The sequence below is a fragment of the Pituophis catenifer genome, unplaced genomic scaffold (genome assembly GCF_029215685.1).
Source record: "Pituophis catenifer annectens isolate HBS135680 unplaced genomic scaffold, rPitCat1.0.hap2 SCAF_8, whole genome shotgun sequence".
NCBI lineage: Eukaryota > Metazoa > Chordata > Lepidosauria > Squamata > Colubridae > Pituophis > Pituophis catenifer.
Window position 1 is genome coordinate 10,874,344 of NW_027256888.1, and position 18,389 is coordinate 10,892,732.

The 18,389-nt window shown below is 43.7% G+C and overlaps 1 protein-coding gene across 1 annotated transcript; it reads right to left on the reverse strand.

Annotated features, from left to right (window-relative positions):
• Nucleotides 1-647: 647 nt before the first annotated feature.
• Nucleotides 648-6,137, reverse strand: RASL11B (RAS like family 11 member B). The gene is made up of 4 exons (XM_070948793.1): nt 6,020-6,137; nt 4,645-4,701; nt 2,399-2,475; nt 648-1,147 (listed from the first exon to the last, which is right to left on the reverse strand). The coding sequence occupies exons 1-4, from the start codon at nt 6,135-6,137 to the stop codon at nt 680-682; spliced, it is 720 nt and encodes a 239-aa protein (XP_070804894.1). The 3' UTR covers nt 648-679.
• Nucleotides 6,138-18,389: the final 12,252 nt, after the last annotated feature.

The window sequence follows — 18,389 nt, forward strand, 5'->3', positions numbered from 1 at the left end:
AAGAAATTCAACACTGCATCGGACGACCGACAATCTTCAGAATATCTTAAAATCTTGAGAACGTTATGTAGTTGTAAAAATTACACTTAAGTATTTGCAGCCACAGTACGTATGTCTCATCGCAATCAAATATCATCCCTTAATAATGCCCAGAAGTTTTAGACCAAAGACTGTTACTGCTCTGTTGGAACAGAAATACTTGTACTTCATGAGCTGGAGTAAAAAAAAAAGAAAAAAAGAAAAATCAAAAGTGTCTAGTGAGATTTATAAAAGAAACCAGCCCTAATCGAATAGGATATCTGGATCTGTTTCCAATGAAAGAAATGGCATTCTGAGTATTTTCCCCCATTCTTCTTCTACAATTAAAGTTAACAGGATAGTACCAAGCTATCCTAACCTCCATCACAGAATATGGCAATGTTCTGAATCCATTCAAATGTCCTGCTTTCAGCGTAAAAGTATGCAACGTGTCCCTTCTTTAGGAACTTACTCAAGTTTTGGTGGAGTTCCTCCTTTGCATAATGCTTTATACTCCCTAATCCAGTTTCCACCAGAACACTTTCTCTCTCTTTGGTTGCCTTGGTGCCAGCAAAATGTTCCCGACTTGGAACCAATGAGACTCTTCGCTGAGAAGAGGAAGTGTGAAGATTTTTTTTTTCCATCCAGGTCAATCAACCTTTCAGACAGAGGTCACGGTTCTCACTTTGGCCGACAAAGCTTGCTTAAACCTTCTCTTCAGGTCTTGCATGTTGGGTGACTTGGGCCTTGAGATGAGACAACTTCTCCGCTTCTCTGGAGTGCCGGTGGGTTGTTGCTTACTGACTTCTTTGCACAAGCTGTGGAAGGCACAGAAGACCTCTTTGTAGTTCTCACTGACAGAGACTTCGTAGAAATTGCAGCCCAGCATGCCGGCCAGCTGAAGTCCATGCTGAGGTTCTACCTCTTTAATATGGAGCAGGTCCGCTTTGTTTCCTACGATAACTACGGGAACCCGATTGCCCGGATGGACCTGCCGTATATGCTGGTGGAAATGGCCAAGGAGTTCGTAACTTTTATGATCGGTAATCGAAAAGACGATTACAACTGCATCCGCCCAACGGAGACACTTGTTCAGCTGTTCGTTACAATCCAGGCCGTGTCTGTGCATCTGTTGTTGTTGTTTTTTTTTAAAAAAAAAGGGTAGGATAAGAAAATTATTTGGCTGCAAAGTTTGAAATGAAAGCTACAGATCTTTCTGATAACAGCTTCTATTCCATTTTATATATATGAGTTAACATTGTCCTGGTTTGTTATTCTCCCACTCTCCCAGGGGTGAAATCTACTTACCTTCCTTACCGGTTTGGAAGTGCATGCGCTGCCCCCACGCATCACACTTCACTCACACGCATGCGCAGACCCTCTGAGCATGTACAAAACCTTCTGCACATGCGCAGAGGGTAAAAAACACATTACTTCCTGGTTAAAACCAGGAAGTAATGGTTTACTTCCGGGTGGGTAGGCGGAACCTCGCGCCGCCATCGCTACCGGTTCTCCGAACTACCTGCCACAATCGCTACCGGATCACCCGATCCAGTCCGAACCGGGAGCATTTCACTCCTGCCCTCTCCCCCAAATTTAGCCTCTCTCCTTTCCTGTTGCTTAAACAAACAAAAACTCAGGCTAAACTGGGTTATTCTGAAGTTTGCTACATTCAAGTGGAAAACTGACCCGCATCACTTTCTGTAAAGTAAAATCATTTGTGGTGCCAAAGAATGGGAAATTAACTGGCTAGACAGTCAGTGGGGAATGGAGTGGGGGTGAGGAGAACAAAGGTATGAGCTGGAAACGTTTATAGAGTTGGAGGCTTGCCCAGTTCAAAAAGGCAAATTTTGACCTTACACATGTCTATCCGTTTAAACTTCCCACAATACAAAATCCACTCCAAAGTAATTTTAATGAGTACAGCTGCTGGTACCGTTGAGTTGTTTCAATTACGCGTTTATTAAATGACACTTGATTGGGGCTGCGGCAGTAAAATATGAAAATATTTCTGGTACCTTTTGCCAGGAAGCAAAAAAACACAATGTTTTAGTTTTCCAAGAAACGGCTCTTTATCCCATGAGCAGAAATTCTGGTTTTATTTAGAAAGGTCGCCTCCTTAAAACGAGTGCTGTGTTTTCAAGTGGGCAAACACTGAATTGAAATTGTGGGTTGTTTTCTTTTACTGTCAGGAGAGTATAGACACACCATTTATCTGGCACTGACTGTTTACAGTCATTCCTAGCAACAAAAAGAATCTGCAGTGACTCCATTGCCTAAAGCCGGCCTACTTCTCAGCCAATATCTACAACCCTAGTCTTGAATCTCAGCAACAATGAGGCTCCCTTTTAAATTATGGGATGCAAAGGAAACCACTCACCTGTACTCCAGGTGTATCTTGTACCTGGATTGCAAACATCTCTCCATCAATTTCAATCTGTCGGCTGTACAGATTTCCTGGCAATAGAAATAAAGACAGAATTTTAACAAAGGATTACCAAAAAGGAAGACACTTCTATTAAAAAAAAAAAATCACAGTAAATACAATTGCCATGTCGTACTTGGAAATCGGGGTGGGGAAAAACCATTCTAACTTTATTAGACGCATAGAAAATAATTAGCACCATCCTAGGCATCTTATTTAGCCATTCAATGGGACTAAATTGCAGGTGAGTATGTATAAGATTGCAGCCTAAATGAACAACTACGGAGAGGTAAACAAACAACAGAAGCACTCGTAAAATTAGCTGACGTTGTCAGATGACTTTAAGCATGCTTTCTTATAAAACTAACTTTAGGTATAAAGTTACTGCTAAAGCCAGGTGCAAAAGAATTTATTAGCTGCCTGGGCCTTTTGTACAGGGCAATGTGCCTCAATCTTGACAACTTTAAGACATGTAGACTTCAACTCCCAGAATTCCCCAGAATTTCTGGGTTGCCGAGGTTGAAAAACATTAGTAGAGTAGAACAGTACACCTTGCAATTAACAGGAAATTTATGGAACAATTACACTGTACCAGGAGAATTAAATGTATTTACATTTTCTGCCACAAGAATAAATAATTGTGATGTGCTGCATTTTGATTGCCATGTTTTTACTTTGATTATGGTTTCGACCTGCCAGGTAAGTCTCTTCCATCCCATCAGCCTTCTATAAGAAAACCTTCAGTTTCATTGATTTCTCATCTGTATCAAATATTGTTCTTCCTTTGCTTTGGCAGCCAGGAAGTTTATTTAGTAATGGTCACAGACGACAATGTTGCCATGGCACCCTATATGTGGACACATCTCAGGATTTCTTGCAGCATTTTGGGCAATAACTTTGGACAGGGTCAGTTATCTTGGATTTTTAGATGTTTCAATGAAGTTTACATTGTTGTGTTATTTGCCAGAAAGTGTGGGAAATCACATCTCTGGTTTTTTTTGTTTTTTTTTGTAGCACTCTGCAGTAGAAATCCAGTGATGAGATTTGCTCTTAATGCAAACGCATTTTGCTGCAAGTTGATCTGTTTTCCCTGGTTTTTTTAAGGATTTTTAGCTTGTTGGCGCCAATGGATCGAATATTTATGGGATAAGCCAGTGTGCATCCTTAGTGAATGATCAAAAGTCAAGATTGGTGCCACAAGAGTATAATAGAAGCTCCACCTGTTTTGCCAGCAGTTTTAGTCATACAGTTGAGGCCGATACCTTAACATCCCTGACCTTATTTCCTGGATACTCATGTATGCTAATTAATCTGCATTTCCAGGGATGAAAGTTAGCTATGCATTCACGGTCGCCAAAACTGAATTGGAGATTTCATCGGAAATATTTTTCCTGCCTCCGCCATCTATTGAAAAAGCTGCTAAATTGTTTTTTTTTTTTCCCCCAATTTGGTTTAATCTGCCTTAAAGAGACTTCCTCCCCACCTGCCATCATTTAATTCCCTGCAGTTCCTCAGAAGGGCTGCCCTTGCTTGCCTGCCTTTTCAGAATAACAAAAGCACTTTAAAGTTCAGTCCAAAGTCTATTTGCATAAATATCTTGATTACATAAAAAGATAGGAGCGGAGCTTAAAGCCACATCTTTTAACTAGGAATGCATTTCATTACCACTGATGCATGTGGGTGGCAGAAGCCAAGGAAAAGATGTCAGAAGTCAGGCATCCCAGCTTGAGGGAAGTATTTATTATTATTTTATTTGTCGAGTACGTATTAGATGATATATATAAGTATAAGCATGAATTGAGTACATAAAATGAATACAATTAAAGGGAACATTAGGACAGGGATGGTAGGCACACTGGTGCTCTTATGTACACCCCTTACAGACCTCTTAGGAAAGGGGTGAGGTCAACAGAAGCCAGTCTAAGGTTAAAATTTGGGGGGTTTTAGGGATGAAACCACAGAGTCAGGTAGTGCATTCCAGGCATTGACCACTCTGTTGCTGAAGTGGTATTTTCCTTTTTTTTTTTCAAAAGCCAATGACCAAGGACGGATGCAAAATAAAAAATCTTTCTCCTCTTGCTATAATGATGAATGCTCCCCCCCCCCGGCACCTCACCCCTTTTCTCCCAAGGATGAAAATACATGGGAATGCACTGCCTAAAGAAGGAAAAGCTTTTCAATATTTCAGAACCCTTTCTTACCTGCATTACGTTCGTAGTCTCCAATGAATCGCTTTGTGAGAAATCTTACGACCAGGGCTGTAATTAACCAACAAACAAACAAACAAAAAAAGATGTCATTTATCAAGAGGAGAGGAGGAAAAAGTCATTACTATTTTAAGGCTTATTAAAAACCCACTGCTGTCTGCTGCCCCCCCACACCTCTCCACCCAAATGCACACAGGCAGGTGGCAGATAAGCTGTGGATAGAGCAATCCAAAGGAATTTAGTCCTTCAAGGAAAAACTCCAGGAAGCCAGAGCAACTGGCTGTAGGATAATTAGAGAGGTTTGAAGGTTCGAGTAAATTTAAATTCCTAAGTTTTTTCTAGCTTTCTGCCTCCTTTAATGTGTAGGCTTAGGTGATTGGGGTGCCCACTCATAAAAACCCAGTGGGAATCAGCCTAAAAACTCTAATAAGATACGAACCTATCATCCCTTTATGCTGGGGCGGGGTCTCCATATCATGCCAAGAGGGGGGTAAATGTCGATATTTTTTTTTCCTCTCTCGCTTGACTATGTCCATCCCAAATCTGGCAGCAGGTGCGTAGGGAACAGGGGAGCTGCCTCATTCAGTTTAACGTTAATTCAAATGGCTACATTCCGCCTCCCCTCTTTTTTTTGTGGGGGTTTGGGGGGGGAATCAAATACAAAGCGGGAGTGTCTGTTTGTTCCCTTTGAAGTTCGAAAGACGTTTTCTGCAGGAGGAGGAATTTCCTTTGGGTGAAACGGGCAGGATGAAAAGATGATGATGATGATGGAGGAGGAAGAAAAGGGAGAAGGAGGAAGAAGAAGATGAAGAAGAAGAAGAGAAGGAAGAGGAAGAAGAAGAAGAGGAAGATGAAAATGAAGAAGGAGGAGAGGAGAAGAAGAAGGAGAGGGGGAGGAGGAAGAAGATGAAGAAGACGAGGAAGAGGAGGAGGAAGAAGATGAAGAAGAGGAGGAGGAGGAAGATGGAGGAGAGGAGGAGAAGAAGAGGAAGAAGATGAAGAAGAAGAGGACGAGGAGGAGGAAGATGAAGAAGAGGAGGAGGAGGAAGAAGAAGAGGAGGAAGATGAAGGAAAGGAAGAGGAGAAGAAGAGGAGGAAGATGAAGACGAAGAGGAGGAGGAAGAAGATGAAGAAGAAGAGGAGGAGGAAGATGAAGAGGAGGAGGAAGATGAAGAGGAGGAAGATGAAGGAAAGGAGGAGGAAGATGAAGAGGAGGAGGAGGAGGAGGAAGATGAAGGAGAGGAGGAGGAGGAAAAGTAGTAGTAGTAGTAGTAGTAATAATAGTAGTAGTCTCCCTCCTCCAGCCAAGCGTCCCTTCTTCACCCTTCCACCCTCACCCCCCCCTTTACCCTCCGCCCCCAATACTCACCGGTCTTGCCCACCCCGCTGGCTCCCACCACCGCGATCTTGATGAGCCGAGGGCGGCCGGCGGCGTTCTCCGCCTGGGGATACTCGGCGATGGTCCCCATGTTCTGGATCAGGCGCATCGCAGCCGCCTGCGTGGGGGGGGGGTGAAAAGCCGACTCGCAGGGCTGGGCGAAAGAAGCCGAGGGATGCCGAAGTCGCCCCGCCGCCTCCAAGCCCCAGCAGCTGCTCCTCTTTATGCTCAGCCTCGCCTCTCCCGGCACCTTTTTCTCCTCTTCGGCTCGGCTCCTCCCACTCCTCCTTTTTTTTTTCTCCCTCCCCCTCCCCAATTTCCCGCCTCTTTCCTCTTCCGTACAACCAATAGGGTCTAAAGCAGCTCCCCCCCCACCCCACCTGGCCGCCCCGCCCACCCACTCTTGGCCCCGCCTCTCACCTTTTCCCGGGCTCACGTTCCTGGGCAGGTTTTTTTTTTTTTTTCTTCCTCCCCTCTTTTTTTTTTTTTTTAAACTCTTCCCCCCTCATAAGCCCTCCCCCACATCTGAGTCCCTGAAGTGGGACCTCTGACCAGATTTGCACCTGATGGACGGACAGGTGGTTTGGCGAGGGGAAAAAGCCCCTTAAACGCAGGATGGATGGATGGATGGAATTAATTTATTGGGGTTTTAAAATGTCTCAGCCAAATTTATTTAATTAGTTTTATCTCTATTTTAAATTTTGTATCTATAGGTTTTATTTTATGGCTGTTCACCGCCCTGAGTCCTTCGGGAGTAGGGCGGTATACAAATTTAATAAAATGAAAATGAAATGAAATGAGTAAGAACAGCGCGATCTGTTTTCTGCAACGTGAATCATTGTTCCCCCCCCCCCACACGTGGGCAGAGAAGTTGGACTCACTCTTGGCTGTGGGGGGGGGGTGCATGTTCAACCTTGTCCCTTCTGATTTGATTTCAGTCAAATCGCCCCTTCCCTTTTCCAAATACTGCTTAGGACAGTGTTTCTCAAGCTTGGAAGCTTGAAGATGGGTGGACTTCAACTCCCAGAATCCCCCAGCCAGCAGCGCTGGCTGGGGGATTCTGGGACTTGAAGTCCACCCATCTTCAAGCTTCCAAGCTTGAGAAACACTGGCTGAGGGGGTGAAGCGATAAGGTTTTACAACAACGCACCTTTTCAAAGGTGACCGGATTCTCACATTCTTCCCTTAGGACATTAAAGAAAGTGACTTTCCTCACAGAAATTTAGTAAAGGTTGTTTTGGTTTTTTTTAAATTTGATTTATATGCCGCCCTTCTCCGGAGACTCAGGGCGGCTTACAATGCGCTAAGCAATAGCCTTCATCCTTTTGTATATTTATACAAAGTCAGCTTATTGCCCCCACAAACTGGGTCCTCAATTTACCTACCTTAGAAAGGATGGAAGGCTGAGTCAACCTTGAGCCTGGCGAGATTCGAACTTGCAGTAATTGCAGGCAGCTGAATGTTAATAACAGGCTATTAATCTGCTGCGCCACCAGGCTCTAGGTAAAGGTTCCCCTCGGTCATTCCCGACTAGGGGGCGGTGCTGTCAGAAAAATTTTTCCTTATTCCTAGGTTGAAGCTCTCGACCAGTTTCCATTATTCCTTGGAAATGAGTAGATACACGCACATTGTATGTGGAAGATATCAGAAGCGGCTTGCCATTGCTGAGAGAGAAGGACTAGGCCATGGTCACCCAGCCAACTTTCTGCCCAAGGTGAGATTAGAACTCATGGCCTCCTTTGTTTCTAGCCTGGTGTTTTAAGCACTACACCAAACTGGCTTTATAATAATGATGATGATTCTGTTTAATTATTTACTTGCTTGCTTACTTACAAAGCTAAGGTAAAGGTAAAGGTAAAGGTTCCCCTCGCACATACGTGCTGGTCGTTCCCGACTCTAGGGGGCAGTGCTCAACTCCGTTTCAAAGCCAAAGAGCCAGCACTGTCCGAAGACGTCTCCGTGGTCATGTGGCCGGCACGACTCAATGCCAAAGGCGCACGGAACACTGTTCCCTTCCCACCAAAGGTGGTCCCTATTTTTCTACTTGCATTTTTTTTACGTGCTTTTGAACTGCTAGGTTGGCGGAAGCTGGGACAAGTAACGGGAGCTCACCCCGTTATGCGGCACTAGGGATTTGAACCGCTGAACTGCCGACCTTTTGATCGACAAGCTCAGCGTCTTAGCCCCTGAGCCACCGCATCCCTCTCTGAAATTTAGTACATTTTATCAATCCTAAATAGAAAACCCTTTCTTGTCATTTTATACTGTCAGCACACTGGCACACATTAAAAATGAAATTCTGTTGCCTGCTCTCAAAAGTGTACACATACATAATGCACATATATACGTGCTACATACACGCTTGGTGGGCGTGGTATGGCTTGGTGGGCGTGGCAGGGGAAGGATACTGCAAAATCCCCACTCCCTCCCCGTTCCTGGGGGAAGGATATTGCAGAATCCCCATTCCCACCCCACTCTGGGGCCAGCCAGAGGTGGCATTTGTCGGTTCTCCAAACTACTCAAAATTTCTGCTATCGGTTCTCCAGAATCTGCTGGATTTCACCCCTGGGGTGGATGAAACCTAAATCCTCCGTTTAATAGCCTACATGTCTACAGTGGATGCTGTCCGTATCATTGTGGCATAAAGCACACTGCCCTGAAAGCAGGAGCTCGGGTGTACATAACTGGCTGTGTTGGCAGCCGATTGCCTGGTGAACTCTGTACACTTTTAATAAGGAACAACAGAGAACTCTTTTTTTTTATTGTAAAGTCTCCTCTCTAAATATGGCCAAGCCTGGTTCCCACTTAGTCATAATGTTATTCTAATACTCACCTCTTAATGATTTGTCCTAAGCTGTCCTAAGCTTTCTGCATTTATCTGACAAGGATTTCTATCTGGAGCTTACCTTCTGAAAGAAAAGCAACAGTTAAAAATGACCAAGCACTTTGTTGTTGAACACTGAACTTCTGTTTTAGTGGAGAAGCCATACGAAAAATGGGGCTAGAAGATGAATCAAAAGTTGGATTTAAGATTGCTGGGAGAAATATCAACAACCTCAGATATGCAGATGATACCACATGGCAGAAAGCGAAGAGGAACTAAAGAGCCTTCTGATGCGGGTGAAGAAGGAGAGTGCAAAAGTTGGCTTGAAACTCAACATTAAGAAAACTAAGATCGTGGCATCCGGCCCTCTCAATTTCTGGCAAATAGATGGGGAAGAAATGGAGGTAGTGAGATTTTATTTTCCTGGCCTCCAAGATCACCGCAGATGGGGACCGCAGCCAAGAAATTAAAAGACGCTTGCTCCTGGGGAGGAAAGCCATGGCAAATCTAGACAGCATTCAAAAAAGCAGAGATATCACCCTACCAACAAAAGTACGTATAGTCAAGGCTATGGTTTTCCCAGTTGCAATGTATGGCTGTAAAGTTGGATCATAAGAAAGTGCCAAAGAACTGAGGCCTTTGAATTCTGGTGCTAGAGAAGACTCCCGCGAGTCCCTTGGACTGCTCAACGGTCGGTCCTAGAGGAGATCAACCCTGACTGCTCTTTAGAAGGCCAGATCCTGAAGATGAAACTCAAATACTTTGGCCACCTAATGAGAAAGAAGGACTCACTGGAGAAGAGCCTAATGCTGGGAAAGATTGAGGGCAAAAGAAGAAAGGGGCAACAGAGAACGAGGTGGCTGGATGGAGTCACTGAAGCAGTCGGCGTGAGCTTAAATGGACTCCAGAGGATGGTAGAGGACAGGAAGGCCTGGAGGAACGTTGTCCATGGAGTTGGTGGCCATTCGCAACTAACAACAACATACAAACCCACCACATGTGGGGCCAATTCCTCCTGTGTCGTTTGCTGGAGGGGGTGTGGGGAGAGGCTTCTTCACAACCTGTAAATTCTTTGCCAAAAATAAAAAATAAAAATCCACAGTTGTAGCAACATATGGATTTTCTGGCATCTTTCTCCAAGCTGGGCCAGCTGAGAAACCACACGAGAAAATCCACTCTATAGTTGCTGCTGTTAGCAGAAAGCTGCTTCATTCAAACAACCGTGGGACAAAGGAGGACGAGAGCCAGAACTGAAAAGAAATTAAATACAAAGGAAGTCAACTTTGCTTTGTACTAGGGTAGGCAGGGCTGAAGCTTATCGTCTGAGATAGGATCTTCATTGTGAGAAAGAGGAGGAAGGAGAGAATTCAGCAAAACAGGCAGACACGAAAGTCGGGTAGCTTTCAAGGCAGTCTGAAGGCGGCCTCATTTTCTTCTCCTTTCCACAGAAAAAAGGCTGACTAATGCTCTGCAGCTACAGTAAGATTTTTATCACTTTTGCAAGCTTTTGTGGCTTGCTCGCTTTCCCCGTTCCAATTTTCTTCTTTATGCAGTACGTGTCTGTTGGGCCAGAGAGGGGCAAAGGTGGACTCCATCCAGCCACCCTTCTCAGCCACAGAAACCCAGAATGGGATACAGGCAGGGGTGAAATCCAGCAGGTTCTGACAGGTTCTGGAGAACCGGTAGCGGAAATTTTGAGTAGTTCGGAGAACTGGCAAATACCACCTCTGGCTGGCCCCAGAGTGGGGTGGGAATGGGGATTTTGCAATATCCTTCCCCCAGGAGTGGGGAGGGAATGGGGATTTTGCAGGATCCTTCCCCTGCCACGCCCACCAAGCCATGCCCACAGAACCGGTAGTAAAAAAAATTGGATTTCACCACTGGATACAGGCCTTACTTTACTATGGCTCTTGGAGGCAGAACAACAAGGAGATATCGGAGTTTGATTTTAGGAAGAAGGGGAGGGAGGGAGGGAGGGACAGAGGAAGGAAGGAAGGAAGGAAGGAAGGAAGGAAGGAAGGAAGGAAGGAAGGAAGGAAGGGAAGGGAAGGGAAGGGAAGGGAAGGGAAGGGAAGGGAAGGACTTTAGGGTGGACCGAAAAGTCCAAATTGCTATAAAATTATTATTACCATTTTCATGAGCTCAGTTCATGTAACCTTCAATACTGTACTCGCAAATCTCAAATCTTTTTTATGGCTCTGACTACCAGGTTCGATTGCTGCTGCAAATCAGCATGCAGTGTGGCAACATATACTGTATTTTTCAGACTATAAAACGCACCGGAGTATAAGATGCACCTTAGTTTTGGGGAAGAAAATTAAAAAAAAATTGATTGGCAGGTGGATCGGCCTCCCGGAATACCCCCAATCAGCTGTTGCTGGAGGTTCATTGGTTGTGAGCTCTGTGCCTTGCTTTTTTTTCCAGCCTCTCAAACCTCCATTTCAGAGGCTTTTTTCAGCCTCTCAAACAGAGGTTTCAGAGGCTTTTTTCAATCTCTGTTTGAGAGGCTGGGTGGGGCTACATTCGGTGCATAAGACGCACCCAAATTTTCAACCTCTTTTAGGGCGGGAAAAAGGTGCGTCTTATACTCCGAAAAATACAGTATGCTTTAAAAGCAGCTAGTTCCTGTTTGTTTGTTTATTTGATTTAACCCACTTTTATTTTGATCAACTCAAGGCACTGTACATCCTTAGTGCTTCCCTCTCCCCACAACAACAATCCTCTGAGGTGGATTGGCCTAAAACAGGGATGGCGAACCTTTTCGGCACCGAGTGCCCAAACCGGAATGCACGCGTGTACGGAGCAAACCTGAAACACACCATCCAGCTGGTCTTTGGGCTTCCAGCGCACACATGTGTTCCAGCCAATTCATCTTCATACATGCTGGAGTGCCACCAGCGTGTACACCAGCTGGCCGGCGTGCGCATGAGCACCGGCCAGCTGGTCTCCAGGTTTCCGGTGCTCTGACGTGCGTGAAGACCAGCTGGCTGGCGCACATGCACACGCCAGAAACCAGAAGAGCAGCTGGTGAAGGCACGCGTGCCCACAGAGAGGGCTTTGTGTGCCACCTCTGGCATATATGCCATAGGTTCGCCATCACGGGCCTAAGAGAAAGTGATTGGCCCAAAGTCAACCATCCCGCTGTCCTTCCTGAAGGAAACCTAGAACTCACAGTCTCCTAGTTTGTACTTAACCACTACTTCAAACTGGCTCTTGATATATGCCTTATGTTTTTATTTCAGTTGATTTTCATTAATCCACCGGAGCAGAAAAGCAACGTGGTTGAGCATCTCAAATGCATTCATTTAGTTTCATCACATCTAAAATTGCCTTTGTGGTGTTGATTGTTTCTGACAGATATCCAGATATCTGGTTTTGTGGTTTTCCTCCCTAAAATCTTCTCCCTGACAAATTGCAACTATCCCTAAGGACAAATTTTAGATTTACATTTTTTGCCCTACCTTTAATATTTTTATAAATAACTAGCTGGATACCCGTGCGTCACTATGAAACTATATGATGGGGCTTGATAAATCAACACTTACAGCTTGAAAATTAATAAGTAGTTACAATCGGCCTCTCCTCTCCCCTTCTCTCCCTCAGTCTTGCCCCACAGAAGCCTATCCTATCCCCCTTCTCTCCCTCAGCCGTGCCCTACAGAAATGTCTCCTATCCTATCCCCTTCTCTCCCTCAGGCTTGCCCCACAGAAGACTCCCCTATCCTATCCCCCTTCTCTCCCTCAGCCTTGCCCCACAGAAGCCTATCCTATCCTATCCCATGCTTGCTGCTGTGAAAGTAAAACTGAAACTGAAACTCCTCTCCTCTGCTTGTGTTTTGCATTTAGAACAGATTTCTTTTCAGGTGGGGAGGGGGAGTAGAATGCCTTAGCATCAGAGCATGTTAATCATAATAAAGGGCATACTAATGCCCTGATGGTCATTTTGAAAAATCCTTTCTTAGCACCTAGAAGCCAAAAGGAACATACCTGGCAAATTTCAAGTTTGTAGGCTTTATGGTTCTGGAGATTTCGTGATTACGGCGTGAGTGGTTTTCGCTTTTATATATATAGATTCAAGGTGGTGAACACACTTCATACTCCTTCCTCTTTTCATTTTCTCCACAAAAATCCTATGAGGTAAATTTCTTGGTATATATGTTATTCCTGTGCTTGTTTTACTAGCAGGATTGCTTAGAACCATCATTTTCTATATAAGAATTTAAGAAAATTTGAGGAAAGGAATCCAAGGCAACAGGTTTTTTAAAAATTGCTTTAAAATGCCAAATATATATTTTAAAAAATCCTCCTTCAAGCATTAAGATATTACGGCTTGTTCTCTCTCTCTCTCAGGAAATGTTTAAAGAAAATATTGCTTTCTGCTAGCACGTGCCAAGCAAATTATTAAACATGTTTTTCCGCTGCATAACTGCATCTGTTCATTATAATCTTTTTTTCTGAGAGGAAAAAAATGCCAAAATCCTTTTAAATATAAGATTTTCCATCATTATGGTCATCAGACTCCAATCCCTCCATAACCATTTTATATATGGTTATATAACCCCACACACACATATATATATATGTATGTGTATATATATGTATTTATTTTCTTGTCTTTTCGTAGGCCTTTATGTGTATTTTTCTCTCAGCTGGGTTTTTTCCTACGTAAATCAAGATCTTTATACAGTGAAATCCCATTCACTAGTTTCCAGGCTTTTTCAGACATCAATCCAGTATTTTGCTGTCTATCGGGAGACTAAAGGTCTCCCAATAGACAGCAAAATACTGGTTTAATGTCTGAAAAAGCCTAGAAACTAGTGAATGGGATTTCACTGAGCTATGGCTGTATAAAGATCTTGATTTACATAGGAAAAAACCCGGCTAATCATAACTTGTTTTGTTATTTTCAAAGCTGCACAAACACAAAGTTACATTATTATTTTAACACCTGACACAGAATATGCTACAATATCTTCTCCCAGGCTTAAAAATGTACCAGTAGTAAACTAAATAACAATCATTTTGCCACCTTTTCATGTTCTTAAAGGGTGGAACTCAGAGGTGGGTTTCAGCAGGTTCTGGCCAGTTCTAGAAAATCGGTAACGGAAATTTTGAGTAGTTTGGAGAACCACCAAATACCACCTCTGACTGGCTCCATCCACATCTGTCCTCTGCCTCCCAAGTCCCAGCTGATCGGGAGGAAATGGGGATTTTATTTATTTATTTGTTTGTTTGTTTGTTTGTTTGTTTCCATTTCTATACCGCCCTTCTCCAAATAGGACTCAGGGCGGTGAACAGCCAAAGTAAAAAACAGAGCATACAAAATTTAAAAAACAGTATTAAAATAATTAAATATTTTGGCCATAAATTAAAACAACCCAAGGTTGTTTTGCAGTAACCTTCCCCTGGAATGGGGTGGGAATGGAGATTTTACAGTATCCTTCCCCTGCCACGCCTACCATGCCATGCTCACCAAGCCACGCCCACAGGACCAGTAGTAAAAAAAATTTTGAAACCCACCACTGGTTGAACTAAAATTGAGGAGATTCAGTTCAAGTCCACCCTCAGCCATGGAAAGTCATTGGGTAATGTTGAGCCTCTCAGCTCAGCCCTCCTGACAGGGCTGTTTGGTGGTAGAAATGAAAGGAAGGACCCTCATGGATGCCACCTGTAATTTCTGAAGAAAAATTCAGATGTCAGCCTCATAAATCATAAAGTAATAATTGATACTGTATTCGGGAAAACAGCCCTCCTCATTAGCCCTAATTAAATTGCCAGTCCAGAGAAGGGCTGTGAAAAACCAGAATTATCCTTGTTTAATTGCTCTGAAGTACAATATTTATTTAGTTCCTGCTATTTCACTCTGAAATCACATTAAATGGCAGTTTTGGCCCTCCATACCAGTGGTGGGTTTCAAAAATTTTTACTACCAGTTCTGTGGGTGTGGCTTGGTGGGCGTGGCAGGGGAAGGATACTGTAAAATCTCCATTCCCTCCCACTCCAGGGGAAGGATACTGCAAAATCATCATTTTTGCCCTTTTCCTCACCCACCTCCCACCCTGTGACTCCCTCTGGTCAGTGGTGAAATCCAAATTATTATTTTTTTTACTACCGGTTCTGTGGGCGTGGTTTGGTGGGCATGGTGTGGCTTGGTGGGCGTGGCAGGGGAAGGATCCTGCAAAATCCCCATTCCCTCCCCACTCCTGGGGGAAGGATATTGCAAAATCTCCATTCCCACCCCACTCCAGGGGAAGGATATTGCAAAATCTCCATTCCCACCCCACTCTGGAGCCAGCCAGAGATGGCATTTGCCAGTTCTCTGAATTACTCAAAATTTCCGCTACCGGTTCTCCAGAACCTGTCGGAACCTGTTGGATTTCACCCCTGCCTCTGGTCAAGAGGTGTCCACAGAGGTTAAAAAATAATCAAGATGGCGGTCAAAACCCATTTAAAAAGGCACAGGGATTCAATTGTGGACACTCCATAGATGCCCCTGGTTCAAGAAGACCAGCAGATAGAAAGTTGAAAAGCTTTTGAGAATTCATGCTGAGTTTCACCAAATTTACTCCATAGAGCAGGAGAGAGGAAGAGAGAGAGTCTAAACAATTAATCATTTCTTGCTTGAGAGGCTTTGAGACTGGACAAGTATAATGTCAGTTGCCCTACTATTTTGCTCTATGAATATGTGCAGAAGCCATCTGTTGCTATGTTCTTCAAAACATACTGTTTACAAGAGCAGGATATGCACATGTTCAGTATTTGCACTTGTGCATCTTTCCAGATAATCTGTGCTCTTGTGACTGGAAGCTCCAGGCGATCTGATTATTGAAAAAGAGTTGGCTCCAGACCAAAAGAGGGTTATTTGTTGTAATGGTAAAGGAAGGGATACAGATCAGTGGTGAAATCCAACCGGATCTATCTGGCTCGCACGATCCTGTAGGGCCGGCAGTGGGAAGCCCCACCCACCCGCCAGGACGTCATCACGTCCCATTTTTGTCCCTCTGCACACGTGTGGAGGAGGCGAACGCGAGCATAGTGTGAGTGTGTGCCCTCACATTTGAGATCCAGAAGCGAAGGTAAGTGTATTTCACCTGATACAGATCAAAATATTCATATCCATGGGGTCTAAATTCCATTCCCCAACTCCTGCCCCAGTTCTTTCTGAACGTGCCTCCTACACTTTCTCTCTAGCATTGTTCTTCTCTGATTCCTTCAGATCCAAGACCTGAAGATATTATTCTGGGCAGTTTTATTGTAAACTGCCCAGACACATGTAGGTGAGATGAGCAGTGTAGAAATCTGATAAATAAATACGTACTACTGCTATAAGTAGTATAGTAGTAGTAAATTACTGCTTCAGTAATTTACATTACATCCAAACCTGTTTTGTTTTTGTTTCTGTGTTTTCATTTTACAAAACAATTAGCATAATCCTAGGCATCTTATTTAGCCATTCATTGGAACATCGCATCCAAATGTAATGCCCTTGTTTTGTTTTTGTTTTGTTTTCCAACTTGTTTACTTAACACAGTTACACATTCATTGCTGCAGTTTCTTATGTTTACGTCTGGTAATGATAAATCTAGCAAACACGGGACTGCCATAAAATGTGGTTACAATTGCTTAAATTTACATTCAGGGGTAGCTATGGATTTTTATTTTTATTTTTAAATCAAGATTGTATTGCACATAAAAAAGGAGAGGTTCAATCCCATCAGGGTGGCTGTCATCTTACTTTTTCTTTACTATATCTTGTAGATATCCCTGGCACTATATAATGCATTACAAGGTCGAAGAATGGAAGGTTGTGGTAGAATATGCGGTTCTGGGAGTCGTATTTGTTGATTCAGCCCTTATGTGTAGCTTAAGGTAACCATTCTATAGGTTTGTGTATCTGACAGAGTTGAGTGTTCAACGCATAATGGAGGAATTATGTTCCCATTAATGATACATTCAAATCTTGAAAGCGCGTTTAGATCAAATTGAACCATTAGAGGCCCTAGTATAGCCAGCAAATTTTTAACCAAGTGAGGTTCTACTCGAGTACTCACCCTACTATAACTTCTTGTTACACTTTTTTATGTGGGTTTATCCTTGAACATGATACTTCAGTTAGTGGCCAAATAAATAGGAAACCTCTTGATTTCTCAGTAGCACAGGAAGGAATGAAACTTTTAACACTGTAACAACATCGCCAAAAAGGCATTAAGAGTTGTTAACCTAATCTTGCGTAGCTTCTTCTCCGGTAATATCACACTACTAACCAGAGCGTACAAAACATTTGCTAGACCAATTCTCAAATACAGCTCATCTGTCTGGAACCCGCACTGCATATCGGACATTAGTACAATTGAGCACGTCCAGAAATATTTAGAGTCCTTCACTCCTCTGCTCGCAACAAAATACCTTATGCCACCAGATTTGAAATTCTGGGTTTAGAAAACTTTGAACTACGCCGCCTTCGGTACGTCACCTATGTGAAAACTTTATAAGTGCAATTAATGGTTTTTTTTTTAGTGCTTCTCTGTATCTTGCACGGTCTCTCAAAATTGTTCACTTGGTGCCTCCATAACTCTGCCTTCAGCTTCAGGCAAACTTATATTGACGTGGTAATTTAATGTTGACTATTTATGCTTCTGTGGTAAAGGTAAAGGTTCCCCTCGCACATTTGTGCTAGTCGTTCCCGACTCTAGGGGGCGGGTGCTCATCTCTGTTTCAAAGCCGAAGAGCCAGCGCTGTCCAAAGACGTCTCTGTGGTCATGTGGCCGGCATGACTCAACACCAAAGGCGCACAGAACGCTGTTACCTTCCCACCAAAGGTGGTCCCTATTTTTCTACTTGCATTTTTTTTTTTACGTGCTTTCGAACTGCTAGGTTGGCAGAAGCTGGGACAAGTAACGGGAGCTCACCCCGCTACGCGGCACTAGGGATTCAAACCGCTGAACTGCCGACCTTTCGATCCATAATCTCAGCGTCTTAGCCACTGAGCCACCGCATTCCCTGCTTCTGTGATGCTAAACCCTAAAAATATATATATTTAAAATCTGAAATCTCACAGTATTCTCACTTGACATCTGACAAGATCTGAACATTGAGAGCTGAGCTGATTATTATTAAACTTCTTACGCTTATTCCAAAAGGATGCAAGCTGCCTTGAGAAAATTGCCAAACATTGGAACATAAATGCACAAATATAAACATCAATGCATTCTATTCACTATTTCAGTGGTGAAATCCAAAATTTTTTTACTACCGGTTCTGTGGACATGGCTTGGTGGGCCTGATGTGGCTTGGTGGGTGTGGCAGGGGAAGGATACTGCAAAATCCCCATTCCCACCCCACTCCAGGGGAAGGATACTGCAAAATCCCCATTCCCTTCCCACTCCTGGGGGAAGGATATTGCAAAATCTCCATTCCCACCCCACTCTGGGGCCAGCCAGAGGTGGTATTTGCCGGTTCTCCGAACTGCTTACAATTTCCGCTACTGGTTCTCCAGAACCTGCTGGATTTCACCGCTGCTCTGACTTCCTGGCAATAA

Excerpts from the sequence above, each read along its gene's own strand:
- RASL11B (XM_070948793.1), bottom strand. The coding sequence starts at position 6,137 with ATGCGCCTGATCCAGAACATGGGGACCATCGCCGAGTATCCCCAGGCG. Across the intron at positions 2,476-4,644 it reads AGACTACGAACGTAATGCAG|GAAATCTGTACAGCCGACAG; the intron begins GTAAGAAAGGGT and ends TTCTATTGCCAG. Across the intron at positions 1,148-2,398 it reads AAGATACACCTGGAGTACAG|ATGCACAGACACGGCCTGGA; the intron begins GTGAGTGGTTTC and ends CAACAACAACAG.